General features: G+C 49.4%; 1 protein-coding gene across 1 annotated transcript in view; it reads right to left on the reverse strand.

The window, feature by feature from the left end:
- Nucleotides 1-25,092, reverse strand: part of LAMB1 (laminin subunit beta 1) — a 67,081-nt gene that overhangs the window by 17,864 nt on the left and 24,125 nt on the right. Inside the window, 12 exon segments of the mRNA XM_046020877.1 lie at nt 3,945-4,041; nt 4,613-4,827; nt 6,022-6,246; nt 6,891-7,054; nt 9,981-10,168; nt 10,170-10,213; nt 10,419-10,562; nt 13,400-13,604; nt 14,042-14,165; nt 14,398-14,525; nt 15,378-15,536; nt 16,770-16,905. Coding sequence (XP_045876833.1) covers nt 3,945-4,041; nt 4,613-4,827; nt 6,022-6,246; nt 6,891-7,054; nt 9,981-10,168; nt 10,170-10,213; nt 10,419-10,562; nt 13,400-13,604; nt 14,042-14,165; nt 14,398-14,525; nt 15,378-15,536; nt 16,770-16,905 — 1,829 coding nt within the window.

Here is a 25,092-nt window from a genome sequence, read left to right on the forward strand (position 1 = left end):
GTGGGGCTCGATCCCAGGACCCTGAGATCATGACCTGAGCCAAAGGCAGAGGCTTAACCCACTGAGCCACCCAGGCGCCCCGGTGAAGACCAGCATTTTAAAAATGAGCCTGTCTCTACTCCGCAGGGAGCCTGCTTCCTCCTCTCTCTCTGCCTGCCTCTCTGCCTAGTTGTGATTTTTCTTGTCAAATTAATAAAATATTAAAAAAATAAATAAATAAAAATGAGCCCGTAATCACTGTAACGAGCCATTAAGAATTCCACCTCCCTCTGTAGATATATTCTCAGTTAGGTGATGTTTCCTGTTTTTACTAAATTTAAAAACGTGATCTCTAAGAGCTAGGAGCATGAATAAAAATGCACCCTTTTTATAGCTATTGAGGCCAAGAAGAAAACACTGGCAAATCAATCCCAGAACAGGAAACGTTAGCCTGTGTGCCTCTCAATCAGTAGGTTCGACTTCCTGCTTTCTTTGCGTCCGTCCTGCTCCTCCTCCAGGCGCCTCCAACAACTGAAGGAAGTCCATGGCCTGCCAGTCAAGGCTCTCAGAGTCTGGTGAGACCGAATCTCCCCCAGGGGTCTCTAGTACATGGTTTCCTGAGGGCTCCCCTGCACCACCCCCGACAGCCTTGATGCTATATATCATCCTTACTGTGCTCTAGCCAGAGCAATAATTCCTCTCTGAAAACCTGACATCTGGGGCACCTGGGTGGCTCAGTCAGTTAAGCATCTTCCTTCCGTTCAGGTCATGAGCCCTGAGTCCTGGGATCTTGAGTCCCGCATGGGGCTCCCTGCTCTGCGGGGAGTCTGCTTCTCCCTCTGCCTCTGCCCCTTCTCCTGCTCATGCTCTCGCTCTCTCTGGCAAATAGATCAACCTTTAAAATAGAACTGTAATTTTGCTTTAAATTCTCTACCTCCTCAGCCCCACCATGTTATTTCATTTTATTTCTGGCTTTGCTAACTGGTGTCAGTTTGGAGACAAAAGGCGGGAAGTAATGGTTTCACTTGCAGAAATGAGTCACTAGCCTCATCAAACTTTCTCTATAAAAGGCCTGGATAGGAAAAAGTTAGGCTTTGCAGGCCACAGATCAGACACAAATGTACAGGGACAGGCAATGGGCTGGGTGCACCACAGCGGTCTTGGTTTGCCCGCCCCTGGCCTGGCCTGGCCTGCAGGGGACACATGTGCTGTGATTAGGATCATATAAGATAAGCTTTTCCTCTACCAAGAGTATTTGCGGCCCTCTAGAGAATCGAATTAAATCTGATTTCCCAAGTCATGCAGCAAATAAAGAAAAAGGTAGGTAGCTGTAAACGAATCCCAGCCTGAGAAAAGAATACAAGCGTCCTAAAAATTCATGTCTGGGCAAAGGAACGCACTTCATTTTTCAATTAAAAACAATCTGAAATGAGAAACAAGCATGATGGGCCTCTCACCTCTGCCCCACATTTCCCACTTTGCTGGTTTGAGAGACAGCCAGAGGCCCTCCCTTTGCTATCTATGAATCAACAGAAAGATTCCTCGTGTGACCCTTTGACTCCCGAGGGGCACAGTGCAGAGCTCCAAGCTGAGGCTTTCTCCGGCACGTTCGCCGGTGGGTGGATGGGGTTTTCTCCATCCCCGGCACAGTGGCAGGCTTGTTCAGACTTGGGACGACTGGCCAAGAGCCCCAACCCGCCTGGACAATAGGAACATTCAACAAGTCGTACGACTGAGGCTCCACTCATTTGTCTTTCTCATGACTACATTTTTTTCCATAAGGAGGAAAATTCACCATGACCTTAAGTCTTCCTAGAAGGGTGCTGTTTACCAAGTGGCACCAGAAAGTCTCCATCTGGGCCCTGGAAGATTTGACATTGAAGACCATTTGACAATTAATTACCTATTTTGAGAAAAGTCGTCCCGTTCTCTCCCCATGGTTGCATCTGATTTTGGATGACACCTGTTCTCGTCCCCACTCACTGTCGGACCCTGTCCCCCCATTTCCATTAGTGACCACATTCCAGTCCCTTCAGAGCTCTGCTCTCCATGTGCTGCTGCATTTCGGCTCCCAACCTCATCTGATCATAGCAGCCCTGCCCCACTGCCGTCCCGTTCACACATGACCCAGTGGCAGCCACGACCTCCCCACGGCCAAGTCCCAACTCTCTCTCTCTGTCTCTGCAACCTTTGTAGGTGAGGACATTTCTCCGGTCCACCCCGGTTGTCCAAAACATTTGGGTCCCCACAGTTTCTTATGTAATGGGCTGATTTTTCTTCTGGACACCACAAAGTAGTCGGTGGACACAGGTGCCATGGATTTCCCTCTTCACGAAGTCCCTAAAACATGATCTAACTTTTGACCAGAACAAGTTGATACTGTTCCTATGAGCCACAATTGCTCTGGCAGATTTAGAGCTGAACGTTTGAGGATGAAAGGGTGAGGGGTGAAGTTCTGAGCGCTCAATGAACAATTCTCCAATTGACTAATCCCAGGAAACAGGCTTTTCATGCTCACAAAGCTGAGATGGAGTGAAAGGTCAGCAGGCTTCGGCCGCCAATGCTGTTTTGCCAATGACACAGGCTGGTGGAATCAGGCCATACGTGACCCTAGAGCCATGATCTGGAGCAAGTCAAGCCCTTGGGGCATTATGAGATGGAGGAATCTTTGAGAAGAGTGATTAGAGCCCCAGAGAAACCCTACTTTGAACAGGATGTTACTTGTGGGAAACGGGGGAACAGACATCCCACTGGATGTCACAGACCTTCTCATGGAAATGAGAAAACCAGATCCCATAAAGAACCAACATTGAGACTCGTGACTGATGAAGGAAGGAGCACCTACTCCTTTCATTGCTGTGGAACAAACCTTAACCTGCAATGTTGGTACAAACCTTCTGGCTAAGCGTCCACTGAAACAAGAGATCATATGCCCGGCATTCAGCGCTTGTCCACTCAAGTTTGCCCCACTGTCCAGGAATAGATGGGGGGACTGAAGGAATGCACGTTATCTCTGTGTCTGACCTTTGATAGGAGATGCCCAGTGGACCACTAGCTGTGAAGATCTGTCTTATTCTTGCCACAGCTGTCCCCCCAAAAGAAAAAGATCACTTTTTATTTAGAGTCCAATGGGGACCTAGAATTTCAGACATGCTCCAAGGAAAATATACCGAAGAACGGTTAAAAAACTACAACGGTTGCTATCTGTGCTTATAATTTTGAAACGTAGGGAGGAAAACCCAAGCAGGAAAGAGAGACTAGGAAACCGGAGTAGAGGCAGTCTATGGAAATCCTCCCCAAAGGCCTTTGCTTTAAGATCTGAAAAAATATCTGGCAAGTCACAACCAAAATTGCAACAGCACGGAAAATTAAGCAACCCTTGTGATCCACATGATTTTAACAAGTTTTGTTCCGCAGAAAATGTCAAGTTTTCCCTCATACTCCTGTCGTGTCACAAGCCCAAGAAAGAATCTGGCTTTTATTCCCATTTCCAGACGTGGAGCTCCCGTCACCTCCTCCTCTGCCGGGCAGAGCGCTGCTCGGGTGTGGCCCTCCGGTTCCCATCGTGGGGACTGCAGGCTGATCGCTGTCAGTGCCGGAACCAAACCAAATGGGCTGACCAGAAGCGCCATTTCACTCTGCGTGTGCTGAGAAGGAAGCCGGCCCCAAGACACTGTTCACGGGGGTGGAGAAGTCGGTGGAACTCGGTCGTTAAGGTGAGCCCATATGGGTCAAAAGTGTGTCAGAAAGCCTGTGTGTGTCTCCAGGGTGCATGTAAGCCCCTGTGCGGGGGCAAGACCTCCCCACCTGGGGACGGAGCAGGAGGTCAGCAGCTCCCCCTTCCATGGGACTGGACGTCACGAAGCCCACAAATCCATTCCCTGGTACCAAAAAGCTGCGGCATGTGCCTGCGGCCCGCGGCCCGATCAGTGCCCTCCTGAGGACACCCCCGCTCCCGGCCTCACCTCGGCACTCCACGTTGGGATCTCCCCAGAAGAGCTCCTGGCACTCGCTGCAGGTGCGGCCTCCGAAGCCGGGCATGCACTGACATTGCCCCGTGAACTGCGGCAGAGAACACGGTTCGGTCAGCCGGGCCCGCGGCCGCCGGGCAATCCACGGTCGCAGTGGCCGGCCGGGACAAGCACGACTCACCTGCCCCAGAAGCCCCCTCCGACTCTGACCTCCCCCCGGCACTGGGGGCCCAGAGCACGGCACGCTCTATTTCCGGGGTTCTTCACATGCTGCTAGTGAGCCTAGGCCACCTGCGGCCCACCTGGCATGAGGAGCACGTCACTGCCAGGGTGTCAGGCCATGTGCTTCCTTTCAGGCTGTATCACTAAGTGAAGAGTCTGGATCAGCAGCCAGGTAGTAATGGAAACATACCTGTCCCTCCTGATGGGGAGGGGGCGGGGACCCCCCACAGCATGGGGCAGCCCAACGAGCCACCCCGGGAGGGCTGATTGCCAGTCTGTGCTGCTTTTGCCAAATTGCGTGCCCTGACTGGGAGGCTGTGACCCCAAGGAGGTTGGGGGGGGGGCATTCTCTAACTAGGGCAAAGCCACCGAGGGTGCTGGCCGTCCCCCCGGACCCCTAAAGGGGAGTCCTCTCCTTGCCCCCCACCATGGTGCCTCACCTCATTGCAAGACGGCCCGAAGGAATGAGCAGGATCGCAGCTGCACGGGTCACAGCCGGTCCCGCTGGCCAGCTGCCAGGTGTTGGGCGCACAGCGGTCGCAGTTCTGCCCGACCACGTTGGGGAGACACAAGCACTGGCCCGTGGCTTTGTCGCACTGGCAGTCAGAGCCGTTGCAGTGCTGCCGCACCGTCCCCAGGTAATTGCAGACACACTCTGAAACGAACGGTGAGACCCGATTTACTTAGCCTCAACACGGTCATAGAATCTGTGACACCCACAGCTGATACGAAAGGCAGCTACGTTTCTAGCTGTTCTAACAGCTAAGATCTTCCCTCCCAGGTTTTGGCCTAGAAATGCAAACAAGAGAGGAAGGAATGGGGGTGTCTGGGGGGTTCAGTCAGCTAAGTGTCTTCCTTTGGCTCAGGTCATGATCTCGGGATCCTGGGATCCAGCCCTGCATTGGGCTCCCTGTTCTGCCAGGAATCTGCCTCTCCCTCTGCCCGCTGCTTCCCCTGCTTGTGCTCTGCCTGTCAAATAAATAAAATCTTGGGGGGGGGAAGGGGAAAGAAAAGGAGGGGATTAAAAAAAAGAAACCCCAAGAAACCAAAAAACAAAAATAAAAACAAAACAAAAACCCCACGAAAAAACCAAAACCACAAAAACAAAAACAAACAAAACCCCACTAATACGCTATTCTTCAGTTCTTATGATGTAGACAGTTCCCAGGCAGATGGGCACAAAGACACACTTGGCCTAGCAGCATTTCTGAAATAGTTAATCAGCTGCTGGCAAATCATGTTAAAATGAGGACTTCACTGGAAATGACACACACGAAAAAATGTATGCTGTGGGACTTCGGCTCTGAGGACTTCAAACCCTCAGCAGGGAGAAGCGGTAACGAATGTGTCAGACAAAGCAGGTAGAGGCCCTAACGGGGTTAGGGAATCCCGTCCTGCCACTCCTCCGCATTCCACACGTGTCTATACCAACAGTGGGGCCTGGGGGGCAGCAGCCTTGGGAGGAGGGGCAGGGTGATCTCCTGATAAGACAGAAAGGAGGAGTTCTGGAAGAGACACCTCCGAGAGGCTCCTTCCTTCTCCCCCTTAGGCGGGAAGGCTCTGTCCACCAATGGCAGGAGGAAAGGGGCCAGCCGGAGTGGGTACTTAGGACCTCTATCCCGTGCCTCCCTCAGGCATTGAGCCACATCTTGGGACTTGAATTCCTACCGGAAAATGAGGATGTAACCAAAAAAAAGGGAGGGGGTCAGTGACATCTTTCTTTTGTCAGAGAAAACGCTTAACAGGTGTTTTCCCAGACAAAACAGACACCTGAAGATGAACGTCTCCCCGATAGTGAAGAAGGTGGTGGAAATCCCTGGAAAGGCGGGCAAAAGGAAGCTGAGCTTACTGCGACAGTCCTGCCGGAGGGCGTCCCCGTAGTACCCGGGCCGGCAGAGCTGGCACCGCTCCCCCTCCGTGTGGTACAGGCACCTGAGGCACCTCCCCGTCTCCTGGTCGCAGGCTTCCGGGTCCGTCGTGTCGATGTTGTGGTGACACTGGCACGGCTGACAGGAGCCCCCCACATCCGCGGGGTTGCCGAAGAAGCCTGGGGCACAGTCGTCACACCTGGAGCCTAGGGACCGAGCACACGCCATTGAGCCGCTGACACACACGTCCGGTACCCCCGACATTCCTGGTGGCAGCGCCGACCCAGGTCCTCACCAAGCCCGGGCAGACCACGTCATTCGCTGGAAAGGTAGAGGCCCTAACGGGGTTAGGGAATCTGGGTCAGTACTTCTGAGCCGTGGACAGGCATCACTAAAATCCATGGGTCAAGGAGGAAGTTAAAGGGAGTGTTCACAAGTACGTGGTCTCCTCGAGTGCTGGCAGATCACGGGAGTGTCATTGGCAACCAAGAACATATCGAGTTCAGCCAGTTCAGCCATCCGGGGAGGGTGCTCTGGTCGCCCTCTGCCCACCATGTGGCCAGATCACCCCACTGAGCCTCTCCTACCGAGAGCTGGATAAGGGGATCCACTCACGGATTCAAGTGAGCTTGCTGTCCTGCTCTTAGAGCAGCGCTGCGGACTCAAGAATTTCCTCTACTTCACACGCCAAACGGGGAAAGGAGCACCTTTGGTATGTCACGTTCCCTTCAGCTTTAATTAAGGATTGTAAACATGAACCACATTGTCTCCCTCTTCATCTTTGTCCTTCATGGTCAACTAGAACTCAGAAAGACACAGCCTTTCCTCCGGGCATCCGGACCCTACTTACCAATGTACCCAGGATCACAGACACAAGCCAGCTGTAAAGTCACAGGGTCCTGATAGCAGCTGCTGGCAAACTGGCGTCCGCTGTCGGGACCGTCTGGGCAAGGGCAAGGACGGCAGTGATCTCCCGACCCGATGATGGGATCGCCATAGTAACCGGCCAAGCACCTGCATCAGTCCCAGAGGAGAGAGGGCCATGAGCCACCATTGTAAGAAACCCATTACAGGAAGGAGTCTCAGAAACTGTGTTCTCTGCTTGGGGACAGTCCCTCCGCATTCCTCATGTTTCCCCCCTTGGAAGATTTTCCAACATTCTCCAACGCCAGCTCCAATCAGAAGCCCTTGGAGGGCTTGTTAGAACACGTCACCACATTCATCCCTTCATTTCTGACTTAGTTGGTCCCGTGTGATGCTGATGCTGCTTGTCCGGGGATCACGTGAGCTGGCGCGCTGCGTTAGGAACCTCACTCCCTCCTCCCCAAGCAGCAGAGGTCCCTCTCCTAACGTGCCCCCTGTTGTCCTATCGGCTGCCTGCCTGCCCCGACTCACAGTACAGAGTCTGGGGATGGAGGTGGGGCCGGCAGGGGTGGTGTGGGAAGGCAGCATGTGGTTGTCTGTCTGTCTGCCCACACCCGGGAGGGGTGACGAGTCAGCAAGCCCACGGTGGCTTGTTCCCCTTTCTAGCCTTTACCAGCAGCCAAGCTGACAAGGGTGCTCTCCAGCTGCAGGACTCCTGTGTCTATCTGTCAGGGGCTTTTAAACTAGGAGAGGCACGAAGGACGTCATTTATCAGCCCCCACCTCCTCTCCTCACGGATCAGGGATCCATGGAGGTTCAATGGCTCGCAAGGCTTTACACAGCAGATAGTAACAAGCCAAGATGTGAATCCAGCCTCTTGAATTGTAGCAAGGAATTCTATGTGATGCTGCCCTTTGACACGACTAATTCAAGTGCTCTTTCTCCCTGTAACAAAGGGGGAAGGGGCTTTGGAGATCATCAGATCCAACCTAGTTATTCTACCAACAGACGGCTGGACGCTCAGAGAGGTGAGCTAACTTGCCCAGGGCTTTGCAACAGGCCAGGAGCCGAACTGAATCTGAGCTCTGAGGAATTTCAATTCATTTTGTTTTTCATGGTTTTTATTATTTGGGTTGTTTTTTTTTTTTTTGGTGGGGAGGGGTTTTTTGCTTTTTTTCTTTTGAAATGGGTAATTTTTTTTTTTTTAAATGGAGTGCGGGAGGGAGATGAAGAAATAGAAGGGGAAACTGTTCAGAGGAAATTAACCTTCTACTTAATCAGACACAGACAGGACACAAGAACATGTTCTCCAGTTATGGGCTGGGAAAGTCGGCAGAGATGAAGCAATTTTGTACGATGGGTTCTGAGAAAGTTTTCTAGGAGGCTTTTCTAGGTGAAATAAATCCAGATACCTCATGACAGAAACTGAGTATTCATTTCCTGCCTCTCCCTCCACTTCCCCCCTTGGGAATGAGCTGAGCCTAGAGCGGCTGCTCAGATTCACAGGACTGCAACTCCAATCGTCTTGGAATGAAGAAAAGAGTGATGAGAAGCTGGCTCACAGAATCCCAGATATTTTAATAAAGCTTTGTCATCCCCATGTAGGGCTTTCACATTTTTCCTATGAGAAACAAAGTGCTTTACGAAGAAAATCTAACACGATCACAAATATCAAGCCAGCTCTTCTCATGGGAGGCTCGTCTTGCCACATTGCCCCCCTGCCCTGCCCCTGGATTTCACAACTGCGCAGTGGACGACCACCTGGGTTCCCTCCCTCACCCTCCCGTTCTTTCTAATCTGATTTTCTCATCTGTCTCTTTTGAACTTATCCTCCACCTCCCAGAGAACAATAATGGAAACCTTAATGCAGAAAACAAAAGATGACATCAATATATTAATTTCTTCAAGTCTTGTATAACTGTTTCCTTATTATCTTCTTACAAGGCAATTTTGTGGTTGGAAGGAATAATTTTTATTCAAAGGAGTAGTTACTGGAACCTCCAAATTCTTTTTTTTTAAAGATTTACTTATTTTTTTGAGAAAGAGAGAGAGCAAGCACACAGAGGGAGAGGCAGAAGCAGACTCCACTGAGGCCAGAGCCCAATGCTCCCAGGACCCTGAGATCACAACCTGAGCTGAAGGCAGACGCCGTTCCGATTGAGCCACCCAGGAAAACCCGGAACCCCCAAATTCTTGAACAGCACTCCAGCACAGAGCTGAAAACCCTGTATTTGCTTCCACGCATATCATCCCAACATAAGCTAATCATATATTCAGTTTCCACTGGCAATTTCTTTCATCTGATGAACAATTTTTGCACTGAGGCATTTACTGACATTTTAAAAACAAAAGTCCCAGATAGAGTGGATGGATGTTAATTGAGGTGAAAGGTGAAGACCATCACTCCAAAAAAATCAGTTCTCGTCGCAGATCTGCCTTTCATCAGTAATGAACAGTGTAAGTCAGCATGTAATTTCATCACGTGGATTGTTAGCTACTGAGCTTGACCGTAATGTTATTTGGGGCATATTCTAGGTTCTCTTTTGCTGTATCTAGTGCAGTGTGCTCTATATCCATAATAATTACTCAATTAACCTGCTAACTGGAGAACAGGTCTCCTTTCTCACATTTCACGTGCCCTCCTGGAAGCTGGAGCAGAATTAAAGTGTCTCAAAAAACAAAGCGGTCTGAAATGCCTAATTCTGTTTGGACCTGGTTTCTACTTTGACCCAAAGGAGGCGTTCACACTTCAGAACGCTCATCCTCGGTGAGAATCTGCTGAGACCGAGGACTTCTGTCCAGATCTAGGCTGACCTCCAGAATGGCTCTCCAAGGGGAGGCAGCTCACGTTTGTTCTCCGCCGTACCCCCAGCACCAAACGGCGGTTGGCACACAGAAGGTAGCAACTAAAGGCATGCTGGAGAAAGGAATGAGTTCCTAGGAAATACAGAGGGGATCAGAAATGAACAAACCTTCTAGAATTTGGCAGAGAGTCTACCTGGCATTTGTCTAAGATGCTGTCGGCTCAGCCCCCAAACCGTCTCCTCTTTGCTTTCGAGCGGCCGCGAGCACGTACCTTTCACAGTTGTGCCCCGTGGTGTAGTCCTGGCAGCCCAGGCAGGCCCCCGTCACTGCGTCGCAGTCCTCGGCATGGCCGTTACACTGGCAGGGCTGGCAGCTCGGGAAACCCCAGTACCCGGGCAGGCACCGGTCACACTGCCGAGCGTACACGCCCTGGAAACACCGGCACTGGCCAGTGACGGGGGTGGCAGAAGGCGTAGATGGATCCTTGCAGGTGACACTCACAAGCTGAAAAAGAGGCAACCATGGAACCACCTTGAGAAACTCCTTCAGTGAAAATGCACCCCAGAGAGAAGCACCCCGGTTCCCAGATCAGAAGATCCAGGGCTTGGGTGATCGCTTGTGGGGCGACACCCCACCTCCCGAAGCCACGGAACCCACGGGTGTTTCTCAATTCACTCCAGTGAACACGTGATGGTTCTGATCAACCTACGTTTGCAGCCACTGGGGCCAAAGCCAAAGGTGCCAGGAGCGCATCTGTCACAGGTTCTTCCAGCCACGTTCGGCCGGCACTGGCACTGGCCTCCGCTGGGGTCGCAGACGGAGCTCAACGAGCCCTGGGGGTCGCATTCACAAGCTGCAGGGAGAGAGAGGCCAGAACCGGTGACACAGAGCAGCCGAGCCCGGGAGAGAATGGAACGCCGGGAGTCACATGGGCTCTGAACCGGACTGCCCCTTTCCTCGGGCTCACCCGGATCGTCCCTCTTCACTGCCTTGGCTCATTCGGAATTCCTGTTTAACATAATGTCATCCCCACAAAGAAAGGGGAAAATGTTCCATGCTCATGGATTGGAAGAACAAATATTGTTAAAGTGTCTGTGCTGGCCAGAGCAATCTACACATTCAATGCAATCCCTATCAAAACACCATCGACACTTTTCACAGAGCTGGAACAAATAATCTTACAATTTGTATGGAACCAGAAAAGACCCCGAATAGTCAAAGGATTGTTGACAAAGAAAGCCAAAGTTGGTGGCATCACAATTCCAGACTTCAAGCTCTATTACAAAGCTGTCATCATCAAGACAGCATGGTACTGGCACAAAGACAGACACATAGATCAATGGAACAGAATAGAGAGCCCAGAAATGGACCCTTAACACTATCGTCAACTAATCTTCAACAAAGCAGGAAAGAATGTCCAATGGAAAAAAGACAGTCTCTTCAAAAAATGGTGTTGGGAGAACTGGACAGCCACGTGCAGAAGAATGAAACTGGACCATTTCCTTACACCACACAGGAAAATAGACTCAAAATGGATGAAAGACCTAAATGTGAGACAGGAATCCATCAAAATCCTAGAGGAGAACACAGGCAGCAACCTCTATGGCCTCTGCCACAGCAAATTCTTGCTAGACATGTCTCCAAAGGCAAGGGAAGCAAGAGCAAAAATGAACTGTTGGAATTTCATCAAGATAAAAAGCTTCTGCACATCAAAGGAACCAGTCAACAAAACCGAAAGACAACTGACAGGATGGGAGAAGATATTGGCAAATGACATATCAGATAAAGGGCTAGTATCCAAAATCTAAAAAGAACTTATCAAACTCAACACCTAAAGAACAAATAATCCAATCAAGAAATGGGCAGAAGACATGAACAGACATTTCTCCAAAGAAGACATCCAGATGGCCAACGGCACATGAAAAAGTGCTCAACATCACTCGTATCAGGGAAATACAAATCAAAACTACAATGAGATACCACCTCAGACCGGTCAGAATGGCTAAAATTAACAAGTCAGGAAACAACAGATGTTGGCAAGGATGCCAAGAAAGGGAACCCTCCTACACTGTTGGTGGGAGTGCAAGGCGGTGCAGCCACTCTGGAAAACAGCATGGAGGTTCCTCAAAGAGTTGAAAATAGAACTACCCTACGACCCAGCAATTGCACTACTGGGTATTTACCCTAAAGATACAAATGTAATGATCCAAAGGGGCACGTGCACCCCAATGTTTATAGCAGCAATGTCCACAATAGCCAAACTATGGAAAGAGCCCAGATGTCCACCAATAGATGAAAGGATAAAGATGTGGTATACATACACAAAATAGAATACTATGCAGCCATCAAAAAATGAAATCTTGCCATTTCCAATGATGTGGCTGGAACTAGAGGGTATTATGCTGAGTGGAATAATCAAGAGAAAGACAATTATCACATGATCTCACTGATATTTGGAATTTATAAAACAAAACAAAGGATCATAGAGGGAGAGAGAAAAAAAATAAAACAAGACGAAACCAGAAAGGGAGATTAATTATAAGAGACTCTTAAGAATAGGAAACAAGGGAAGGGGGAGTAGGGAGAGGGGGAGGGGGTTATGGACATTGGGGAGGGTATGTGCTATGATGAGTGCTGTGAAGTGTGTAAACCTGGCGATTCACAGACCTGTACCCTTGGGGCTAATAATACATTATATGTTTATAAAAAAATTAAAAAAATACTTCTCATACAATGACTTGTAAATAAAATCTGTACCATTAAAAAGACAATATGCAAAAAAAAAGGGTTGTTTAATATGCAAAAAACTGAGGGTTGTTGGAGGGGAGGGGGTTAGGTGGATGGGATAACTGGGTGATGGACATTAGGAGAGCACGTGATATAATGAACACTGGGTATAAGGCTGATGAATCACAGACCTACCTCTGAAACCAATTATATGTTAATTAATTGAATTTAAATTTAATAAATAAATAAATAAATAAATAGCATCCCTATGATGGGTGGGAAGAAGCAACAGGAGATGGGAGTTGGCAGATTAAAGCGGCTTCTCTCCGAAGGAGGTCATTAAGATTTTCTACCCTTGCCTTCAAAGTTCAACTTGCACAGGACCTTAGACAAAAGCCCAGGGACATTTGGGAGGGGTCTGATCTTTCAATGAGAAAAGCAAATTTCAGTTGTATATGATGCTCCCCGATTCTATCCCAACTTCCCACCTGCCTACGGAAATACTGCATCTTCCTGGCTTTGCCCCTTAGTCACTGTTGTGATTGCATTTAAAAAAGTTTTTCTTATTTAAATTCAATGTAATTAGCACATACTGTATTATTAGTTTCAGAGGTACAGGTCGGTGATTCATCAGTCTCATAAAACACCCAGGGCTCCCCACATCACGTGCCCTCTTTAATGCCCATCACCCAGTTACCCCATTCTCCCAGCCCCCTCCCTTCCAGCAACCCTCTGTTTCCTACAGTTAGGAGCCACCCTCCCTGGTTCCATCTTATTTTTCCTTCCCTTCCCCTATGTGACTACATTTTCAGTGGTGCTCTATCACTAAAATATTCTTTAAACATGAAAAAGGCAAACTGTGGTCACCACTGGTCTCGCACAGAGCCACAGGGCATGCCTTCCCACGTACCTCGTGATGCCAAGTACTCTTGGCCCCAAGAAAGGAGGGTTGGGGACACCTACCCAGGCCTGTCTGGTGTAACAGGGCAGAAATGCTGAAGATTATGTTTCTGCATACGTCGGTCATTGGTGTTTTCACAACGCTTCTGCTGTTCTCCAGACATCTGTATCTCTGAAAGGTTTCCCAGGCGCTGTTGGTGACCAGCCCATCCCCTGAGCCTCCCACGGTGAAGATGTCCAGTGATTTACAGAACGGCATGAGAACAAGCTGTGAAGGATCAAGAACAGCAAAGAGCTCTTATGCGGGTGGGGGGGGCCCGTGTCGTCAACTACAACGAGTCAACGCATCAAAGCCCCAAGTGCTACTTTGACTCTGGGAAAGAAAAACATCGGACTCACTGGTTACAATGAAAACCTTTCCACTCTTAGATATTCTTGCCAGAAAACATTTAGATACACCTTACATTGTCTGGTGGCTTTTGGAAGACCATTTTAAAGATTTTTTTTTTCCTTCCACAAACAAATCGCTTGAGTAAATCCTTTCAGAAGGTATTGTAGTTGTTTTTTTCGAGGCAAGAGAAAATGATCGTGCCTAACTTGTCCATGTTTTTCCCCCCTCCATAAAACCCTCTGGGGAAGCAGATGAACACTCTCCGCCCATGCCTTCCCCCATCACCTTCACTTCAGAAATGACCTTGCACTTACAGAATCGATGAGCGTGTAGGGACTCTCCACATCACTATCAGAAGACGTGTACTGGGGCAGTTCCAACCTCACCGTGTAGTTTACACCCTTCTCAAAGCACACGGGGCGTGGAAGGACGACATACCTGCCCCCAAACGAGAGGGAAAAACACCAACGCAAAGTCAACATTTAGGTATCCAATCAATCCATCCCTCCGTCAAAGGTCTATGCAGATCACAGCAAAAGTAGAAAGGCAATGGTCCCTGCTCGGCTCCAGCTCTGAAATGCTAACGGGACGACTTGCAAGGCAAGGGACCAGAAAAAATATAATAATCTGCCCATTCGTTCCATGAGCTGCAACCGAGCGTCACACTGACCTCGAGCCGGGCGACAAGGACACCACCTGGTTGTCATCATCGGGAATAGTGTTACCACATCGGCTGCTGGCTGGGATCTTTCCAGGTCGCTGCACCGTGATGACAGCTTTTTCCCAGCGGTCGGGGAGCTAGAGTAAGAGACACGCCATCAAAGGAACATCCACACTGGCCCGCTGCTGCCTGTCTGTGTATAAGGACCTCTCCCAACCGATCATTTGCCAAGTTTAAATGAAAAACACTCATTTGCATTTCCCTTCCCTCTTTCCCATTTCCTCTGCTCTGGTCTCCGCTCCAGCCTTAATCTTGCCTCACTTGGACACCTAACAGCCTCCCTGCTCTCCTTGCCTTTCCCAGGGCCCTCTCTGGCCATCAGGCAACATAGCTCCGATCAGAAGGATCCCCTGCCCCAAACCCTGTAATACAGCGTCCAGGCTCGTGTGTTGATCCCAGCATTCTTTCCAACAGCATCTCCAACGATGCCCTTATCCAACCAGAGGATGCACTCTCAAAACCCTCTTCCCCTGCTCACGCCGTTCCTCACTTCCTTTGGTGTCAAAATTCCATCTCTGTTCTCAGGCTTAGAAATCATTCTTTATGGGACATTTTGGCAGCATCTGGCGCAGCTGGGGTTGGTGTAAGAGGCAGGACTGTCCGCATCTCTGCCTTTGCCCTTTCCACCTTCAGCCTTTTATGAAAGGTGGAGCGCTCATCTGAGCCTGGGGCCGTGCAGGCGTGAGGTCAAGCAGAGCGTCTGACATGTTCTCCTCACCTCCTCAGGTCTCGGCAAGGCTGAGAGCCTCATGAGGGATCACTAAAGGCTTATGAAACTGAATTTGAGAAAAATGTCCTTTTTCGCTTCCATGTGGAATAGAAAGTCAGAGAGGCTCCTCTAGTCTAATGCAAACTACAAATCTCACAAAAACTGCATCCATTGTTAGAAGAGATTTCTACCATCCCTGCTAGTCCCCAGGAAGGTTTACCTGTGGTTCGTAGCGAATTATGATGTCATACTCCATGGAATATGGTATGTTGTCAATGAAAAACTCCAAATAAGCCCCTTCGGGTACTCGGACGAAGCCTGCTCCAGTCCAGGAAGGAATCCGGTCCTGGATATACTGCCGCTCCACTATGCTGACCCCCTGAGGACAAGGGAAAATGGCTTTCCAGGAATGTAACAGTGAAAGAAATCTGAAGTCACCCAAAGGTCGAAACTATAGTCATTCTACCTATTTTTTGCAGTCGCATTTACTCGGCAGAGGGTACAAGTTTTTGAGGCATAAAGAGGAAATAGGTTATTTTTTGGTGTTGTGGTTGGGGTAGTCTTGCGACCTTGGAGACGGGACTCAAAGGCTTGGGAGACACCTTCTAGGATAGAGCCACGAATGAGCATAAAGAAAGGAGAGAGAACGTCCCAAATGCTTTGTAAGCAAGCCGAGGAATGACGAGCTACATCCCAGATTTTCTGCAAGGCTAGTCCAGTATCTGGTGGATATGCTTACCCCCTCACTGTGTTCATTTTAAACTCCAAGTACAACTGAAGAAACATCAGACAATCTCAAGGGCTCCCTACTGAGGAGCTGATTCTGATTGTCAGGGAGATCGAAGATTGACCAATTTCAGGTAACTCAGGCACACCTTTGAGCTTGCTCACAGGATCGCGGATAACCACTGTGATCAGTCACCTCCAAAGACCAAGTCCTTCATTCCCTGTATGTATGGGCGTTTGGATCTACCCTTCAGGAGGTTTATTATCCTGCCCTCAGATCTGGTCTGGCCTTGCGACTTCTGACCAACAGAACGTGAGAAAATGACCTTCTGAAACTCTAGAGCCCAGGCTTTAAGAGACCTGGTGGTTTCTCTTGCCTCCTTCTTGGAAGCCAGACGCTGCGCTGTGAGGGAGCTCAGGGTGGCTACTTGGAGGGCCTGAGGCTGGGGGCGGTATGTGGAGGAAAATGCCCAGCCCACCTCCAGCTGCTTCGGCCACCCCGCTGACGTGCGGTGGTGGGTACCTTTGAAGCCACGACATTTTGGGATGGCTGCTTACACAGCGATGGAAAACTCCCATCTGAGTATTTACCCTACGACATCAACAATAACTTTGGAGAACAAGTGGAGGAGTGGAAGAATGAGAAATAAGCACCCCCCCCCCCCCAAAACCCACTGAAAGCCTCATCAGTGAACCTTTCAAAGTCTCTTTGTGAGTTACAGATTTACTCAGCTTTAAATAGGACTGTTCTCAAAAAGGCACGGTCCCCATCCTGTCAAGAGCTATAAAAATGCTTCATAAATGGACTCTTTAAAACACTTGCACTATGACTGCCCCCTCCCACCGAACCCAGCTTCTCCCATCCGCCCAGCACCCCCCTACTTACAGGCCCGAAGTTGGCTTCTTCTGCTTCATAGATGTAGTGGTCCAAGGTGGTAAAGTAGTACCCAGACTCCACCTCGTTGCACTGGCGCCCGATGACGTGGGGGCGGCACGCGCACTGGCCTGACTCCGCCGAGCAGCTGGGTGGGGGGAGGGGCAGCAAACCAAGTCAGTGGGGCCACCAGGCTCAAGTGAAGCCACCTGACACAGTTCTGCATTTTCTCCTAAACATCAAATGGCTGAAATATTCATGTAGGGTTTTCTTATTTTCTCAGTAAAACAAATACAGGGGAAAAAAGAAACTCTTGCCTCTGAATTAATCGCAAAGTCTAGAGCTGAAAGCTCTCTGTGACCTGGTCTTTTTGGTTTCGTCTTGCTTGTCTTTCTTCACTATGCTCCATCCCCACCATACTGAGGTTTTTCTGTGGATGCCACCAACGTTCTTGCTTTGCTCTTTTGTATCTTTTGCCTGATCTCCAACTGCAATCTCATTCTTGGGCCTCAGACCCAAAGGTCCAACTTCTAGAAGATCGGTGCCAACTTAGCAGTGTCTGACGTTAAAGACAGATCTCAAAGGGCAACCGACCGATCCCTGCCCCTGTTCTCTGCTGACAGAAGCCTGTCAGCCAGTAAGTCGACCAAGTCAGAAACCTAGAAGTTATTTCTCTGGAGTCTTTCTTATCTAAGCAGGAACCCAGTTCTGTGACTTCACAGCCTGGCCTGTAGGGTTTCTCCTCCCACTTTCCACGGGCTGTGCCATACCTTTCTTCATTCTCGTATTCACAGTAAAATCGGCTACAGCCTTCTCGTCAGTGTCCTTGTGGCTGGTGTTCCAACTCTACAACTGGACCACCACCGCCCACACAGCAAGCTGCCCTAATGACCTTCCTAAGATGCACCAGCTCCATTACTTCCTGGCCTCAAGCCGGTGCACCAGGCTTCCACAGTCTGGCCCTCCTCCACCTTTCTAACTCCCCTTCTCCCCTCACTTTTCCAACCATGTGGAACCGTTATGGTTTCTCCAATGCACAGGGGGACTGTGGACCCTTCCCTTGGCTTGTGTCATTCCTGCGGCCTTGAATACCCTTGTCCCCCATTCACTCAGCGAAGAGCCACCTGTCCTTTCGAGACTCGTCTCACAAAGGACTCCGCGGTGGCCTCTCCTGACCATCACTCTCCACGCCACAGAACGAGCCCCCTTCTCCTTCGCGCCACCACCTCTGTGCAGGAGGAACGCTGTGGTTACAACACGCAACCTGTCACATACTAGCTGCTCGTGGAAGCCGAGGGGTCGTGTTTCAAACCCTGCTGGCCTTTCAAAGCCCGGCCCAGCGTTCAGCCCTCCCGTGGAGTTGCCTTTAGTTCCTGCTACCCTCGAGTGGTGCCTTCTGAGGGCTCCGCTACTCTTTATCTGTATTGTTAAGACATTTATCGCTCTCTCTCATTGTGTAACCACTGACAGACCCGTCTGACCCGCCGTTAGACAGCAAATTGCTTCAAAGTTCGGACTGTGCCTCCCTCACCTCAGTTGTGCCCTTCACACCCTCGTGGGGCCTGGCCCAGCGCACAGAGCGCACTCAAACACCGGCTGAATGAACAAATGCGTGAAGGATACGCATTCTGAATAAAAAAGATTTAAAAAAAAGAAAAACGGGGGTTTCATGCAAAAGGTAAAACTTTTTTTTTAATTAAACACATGGTTTCAGGTGATAAAGGCCTCTGGATAGACTTAACGTACTCATTTTCCTCTCAGGCTATGTCTCTTTTTCCGTGAGTCCAAGGTAAAACCAAATCGTATGCAGCCATTCTTACTTCTTTCAAGTCAAGACGGGGTTTGGAATTGTTGCATTAAATCCATTCCCAGCGTTCATACTTTTTCCTCATCCCAAAGCCCATTTGAACCAAGTCTCCGAGGCAAGTTACAACCCTTGGGAAGACAGAACGCTCCAAGGTTTATTACCAATGATCCCCCCCCCCCAAAACCCTCCCACAACCCCAGCCAAGTCTTCCTCCCGCGGATCACGTGAATGGCTCCTGCCACACAGGACTACGAGCGCTTCACACCCCAGAGCCAGTTCCCAGAGGAGAAACCTCGCTGCAAGTGGGCCCAGCCCTCTTGGGGCACAGTCCACCCACAAAAGCCATTTTCCAAAGCTCAGGCATCAGACATCCCGTCCAACGGACAAGAGAAAATCCTCCTTTCCTCCCCAGCAGACGCTTCCCGAGGGAACACACGTGTACGAACAGCAACCACCGAAGAAGAAAACAAGCAGACTGTCCACATGGCATCAGCAGACAGCACGCAAGGGAAGGGACGGTGCCGACGACACACGACGCCCGATTCTGAATTCTGAAGGTGAGACAACTCCCGAGAACCCAGTCACGCGAGAGGAGCTCCCGTAACACCTGTGCTGGCCATCGCAGGCCGCTCGGTGTCCACAGCTGGAAGGAGGGTCTCCGACAGGCCCGCCTCCTCCTGGACGCCTGCGAGCCAACGTGTTCCTATGGCTTCCCCTGGCCCTGGGCACCGAAGCTCCGGCCCTGACCCTGCCGGCCCTGCCGGTGCGCGTCCAGCCACAAAGGGGCCATTCCTCTGGCTGGCCCGCCTGTCCTCTCCGCCTCGCCTCCATCCCCAGCTGCTTGTCGCCCCTCATGCTGACATTCCCTCAGCTCTGCTATTTGTCAGATGTAAAGTTCTGATTTGGGCCGAGCCGTGACCTTCCCTGTCCTTTCTCCTCGATACCCACGTCTTACTTCACGATGTCTCTGCCCTCAGCAGCGTCCTCTCGCTGTCCCGGCCGCTGTCACAGTCCAGCGTGTCGCGCCGTGCCTGTCTCTCCGGCGGCCTCCCACGTGGCAGTGCAGGCCTCTCACGCTCCTCTCCCCGCGGCCCCGTCCCTCCCGCCAGTACAGTGCTGCTGTGGGCCTCTCATCAGAACCCACAACTATTTCTTCTCTGCGTTTGTCAAGTCGTGATGCCTCTGCCTGGTTGCCAGCAGCCTCGACAACCCGCCCTCTGCAAACCACAGCGGCGCTTTCTGCTGCCGCCCTTTGCCTTCCCATGAGCCACAGCGCTCGTCGCCGTCCCTTGCGAATACTGACCGAGCAGACGCTGTGCCTCCTGCGGTCAGCACGCTCACATTTTAGTCCGGTGTCCATTTTCCTCTGAATCAATCCTTCCTTCTTTGGTAACTCCGTTATTTTGAAAGGATATGGGGGAAGAAAAATGGGGGGAAATAGTCCCTGCCCCCGAGAGCTTACCATCTAACTGGGGACATAAACGGTCAAGCAACCCAACCACGACAACAGAGCCAAATGCAGCGAGTGCCGAAACAGAGCCCCCAGCGGAGTTCCTGGGCTGCCGGGGAACCACTGTTCACCTCCCTGGGGGACTGAGGAGCGGTCAGAGAAGCCACGCTCCCAGGGTGGCAGAAGACAGGCAGAGAGAGGACAGGAATGACAGGCTCAGAGAAGGGTCCTGGGGGACTGTGAGTGGAGCTGGTCACAGTCAGACCAGGTCTTGACCATGTGCCACACTCACTCCATCTCTGGGCCTTCACCCGTCTCCCTCATCCCCGCTGGAAGGCCCTTCTGCCTCCCCATCCCACCTCCCAGACTTCTCTCAGCTTTTAAAAAATGAAGCTCAAATCCTACTCCCTCCCTAGAGAGAAAAGATTACACGTAATTATCTTTCCTGTGTTCAAGTAGAAATGGTACCCTTGACAGGTTCATAGGTTCCCCGCCCCGGCCCCCATACCACCAAATTTCCCTGTAACTAGATACAGATTCCAAGTGCTGGATCCGAAAGGTAGAACAATGACGTAAGACACAATAAGTCAGACTCTGGGGCAGGCAGAATAATGGCCCCCAAAGATGTCCCCATCCTTGCCCCCTAGATCTGTGGATACGTCACTTCATACAGGACCAGAGGCTTTGCTGATGGGACTGAGGTTCAGGACCTTGAGGTGGGGAGATTATCCAGGGCTGCTTAGTCTAATCTCATGATGTCTTCAAAGTAGAAAAGACAGGCAGAGAAGTAGGGCAGAGATGAGTCTTGAGGAGGATTTGACCCATTGTGGTTGGCTTTGAACATGAAAGCTATGAGTCAAGGGATGTGGGCAGCCTTTAGAAGCAGGGAAAGGCCCCTAGCTGACAGCCAGGATATCAGGAACCTCATCCTACAACCAAAAGAAACTGAATTCTCCGGACACCTGGGTGGCTCAGTGGGTTAAGCGTCTGCTTCAGCTCAGGTCATGATCTCAGGGTGCTGGGATCGAGTCCTACACTGGGTTCCTTGCTCAGCAGGGAGCCCTGCTTCTCCCTCTGCCCCTCCCCCCACTTGTGCATGTGCACATGCTCTCTCTCTCCGTCTCTCTGACAAATAAATAAAAATCTTAAAAAAAAAAAAAAAAGAAGAAGAAGAAACTGAATTCTGCAAGTTCTGCCAATGACTCCCATGAGCAGGAAAGAGATTCTCCCCGAGGGCCTTCAGACAGAAACACCAGCCCTGCCAGCATCTTGATTTTATTCCAGTGAGACTGGCCGTGTCTGACATACCGAACTGTGAGATAAGAACCTTATGCTGCTTTAGGCCAGCCAATGGAGGTAACTTACTCTGCCAGCAATAGGAAACTAATACAAGCCCTATTTTTTTTCTCAATGGGTGAAGGCCAAGATTATGAGGAACACAGATTTCTCATAAACGTAGAAATTCGCCACTTACACAAATTCTGTTGGAGGGGAAGTTCTATTTTATTTAAATAGTGATAAGCAGAGAAAATACTATATAGTTTCAACGTTTCTCTATCATTAAGACAATGGTACCAAAAAAAGGGGAAAAAACAATCATTCATGAGAACTACACCCTGGTCAAACACTGGTATCTCTTCCCTAACTCTGATCACAAATAAACGCTGATTCCACAGTCATCAGCAGTCCGCATCATCCGTTTTGCCAGGACAGCTTCCCTCCCAAGCCTACAACCAAACAGAATACCTTCATAAATGTGTCCTATGCATCTCTCTCTACCCAGCCATCCCAGGAATTAACAACGGGCAAGATGCCATTACCGTTTGAGGCACTGACGAAAATACGGAGTAACTTCTGCTCTGGTTCCCAAGTATAATAAATTTCATTAACTGAGCACCTACAAGGCCACATGGCTGAACATGAACAGAAATGCAAAAACAAGTAAGACACAATCCCTGTCCAGAGACCTTTTAAGAGACTAACAGGGATAATACAGAGCAGAATGAAGTAAGTCCTAAAAGAGATGCAGAAGGAAAGGGCTGTTGAAACCTCGAGGGGGCTTGGGGACTTCAGTCCAGAAAATAGGAGACTTCGATAGGTGGTAGGCTTCCAGCCAGACTCCAGAGTTCTAAATTTAATGGATGCAGTAATTTTGAAGGATGCTATAAACTTGTTTATAGTTTTCAAACATTTATGAGTATCTCACAACCATTTTAATTGATTTATTCAAGTAGGTTACCTACTAGGCAAAGCTTCAGGAGCCTGGTGTAAGTCACATTATTTAAATTAGGGCTTACTTTCTAAAAAATATTCGAAAATTCAGATTACCTGTCAACATAATAGATCCGGGATTACTGAAGTCTTATTCTACAAAAAGCCATTCAGCTCATTATACAAAACGTTCTCAAACTTCTTCCACTTTACATGGTTCTGACATTAAATTCTGTCTCTGGCCAAAGTACTTAAGGATTGTCTGGGATCACAGCTAGAGAATGCTGGTCCCATTCAGAGTACGTGTTTTGTTTTTACATCGTAGAGATCTTCTGTTTCTCCAATTCTTCTACTTGATCAACATTTCCTCCATACCTACTATGTACCCGAGGCAGAGCAAAGGAATATCATCAGGTAGAAGATATCTGGGCATGGCTGCAGGGAATCAGTCATTCAGCAAGTCTCTCCTAAGTGCCCACTGAGCACCAAGCCTTCTCCTAGGAGACTCAGGGCTTGAAGCCTTGGTTAGAACCTCTATTATGCTATGGGACTCCTAGAGAAGGTCCTTGTGGGGGAAAACTGAATAAGATCACTACCAAACCCTGCAGAGTCACGGCACTAGAGAATTCTGTTAAGGATCTTTCTTTTCCCCATCAGTGATGCCAAAAGATTGGGCATCTCATCAGTCATGCTAGGAAGATCAAATTCCCTGTAAAATCTTCACTAAAATGTTTCACTTCACAAACCCTCTTGATTAGCACACTCTGATTTCTGTAAGTTCTTGCAGGAGACTTGAGGGACAGCCCAGGGGCTCTGTGTTGGCGGATCTAAAGACAGGAAGCACGTGCGGAATAGGGAAACAGGAAGGGGTGTGAGGAACAGAATCCACTTACAGTAAAGGTATGTAAGACACTCCTAAACTCACGACATGAGAACCGTGTATGCCCCTTTCATCTACTCTAGGATTTTAGGAATGATGCCGGTTTTGCATGGAGTAAACAATGACTGAAGGAAGCAGCAGGTGCTCGGGAGCCACAAAGGAAATAAGGAGAAGGGATTCCAGAAACAGACAGCAGTTTGTCTTCCCTGCTTTTATGGAATTGTCCTCGCTTCCTCCCCTCTGAAAGTTTTCTAAGAACAGAAATTCACCCTGGAGTTCCAGATCTACACGCTGTACCGAGTACTGCAGCATCCGGAATGGAACAAACCCAAATACGGAGGCCAGAGAAGACGTTCTTGCTGCCTAATTCCTGTTCCTTCCCAGCAGACTGTACGGTGTTGGGAAATGATCTTGGGAGAGTCGGGGTTTTTTTAGTACATGGATCCTGCTTGATGAATTCAGCTTGCTGTCTCAGGGGAGAGTCAGGCCACAAGGAAACATCTGCCTATCCCCTCAGCAGTCACTTACACTCTCTACCAGATGTTCGCAGTCTGACCCAGTTACAAACAGAGACCGAAACGCTCTTTGACTCAGGGGTGGTTAATTTCACTCCCACAAACCTAACATCTTTGCCAAATGTGTATCGGGATTGATCTCTGGTAGAGCCTCACGTCTCATCTCTTCAAGAGACACCAACGTGTTTCAATAATGAAAAACGACTACATGCAATTTTCACCAATAGACTTGGAATTGAAAAAGAAAATAAAAACCAGAAAGAAGAAGAAAATGAAAAGATTCTTAACATAAATCAAAATGGGAGTTTATTTTCCAACTTTTTTTTTAAAGATTTATTTATTTATTTATTTGAGAGCAAGCGCGCGTGCACATGATCGGGGGTGGGGGAGAGAAGAGGGAGAAGCAAACTCCTCACTGAGCAGGGACCCCAAAGTGAGGCTCAATCCCAGGACCCCAGGATCATGACCTGAGCTGAAGGCAGATACCTAACCAACTGAGCCACCCAAGTGCCCCTATTATTTATTTATGTATTTATTTATTTATTTTAGTAACTTATTTCTTTGAGTAGACTCCACCCAGCCTGGGGCTCAGACTCATGAGTCTGAGATCAAGAGTCACACACTCCACTGACTGAGCCAGCCAGGCGCCCCTCACTTTCCACCTTTGAGACTGGTGAAAAACAAAACGTGTTTACCCACCGCTGGTGGGGTCAGACAGGAAGGTGCTTTGGTAACCAGGTGGTAGGAAAATTAACTAGCACCATCTGCCCGGAGAATAATGGAAACCTCTATAAAAATCAAAAGTGTGCATGTATTTGACTCAGCGGTTCCATCCTGGGAGCCTCATCTACACGAAAAATAGGAAATAAATTGTGGCACTTCCACACAATGGGATATCAAAAAAAAAAAAAGAGAGAGAGAGAGAGAGGTCGACAAACACATGCTATCAAAGAGAAAGGGGCCCGTGGATACACGTTGACATGAGAAACGATCCCCGGCTAAGCAAGCAAGCCGCGGAATAGTGCGCATGCAGGACTTTGTGTTTCCAAAATTGCCAGTAAAGTCAAGTGGGAAATCATGGGCTTTTTTGTGTTTGTACTTGTCTGTTTTTTTGTTTTTTTTTTAAACCTAACATGTTACTTAAAAATAAGAGGAAAGGAATTATAATTTCCAGTAGGTATTCTGAGCGCTATAATTAATTTCTAGAACTTGAGAAGCTGCTAACGGTGATACTTGTAACCGTGGATCCTGGGGGGAGAAAGGGCAAGCTACCTGTCTTACCCACTGGGATTTTTTAAAAATATATTTATTTGACAGAGAGAGAGAGAGAGAGCGCACATGAGCAGGGGGAAGGGGACAGAAGGAGAAGCAGACTCCCCACTGAGCAGGGAGCCTGTTGCAGGACTCGATCCCAGGACCCCAGGATCACGACCTCAGCCCAAAGCAGACGCTTAGCCGTCTGAGCTACTCAG

Source organism: Meles meles, chromosome 10 (genome assembly GCF_922984935.1).
Source record: "Meles meles chromosome 10, mMelMel3.1 paternal haplotype, whole genome shotgun sequence".
Classification (NCBI taxonomy): domain Eukaryota; kingdom Metazoa; phylum Chordata; class Mammalia; order Carnivora; family Mustelidae; genus Meles; species Meles meles.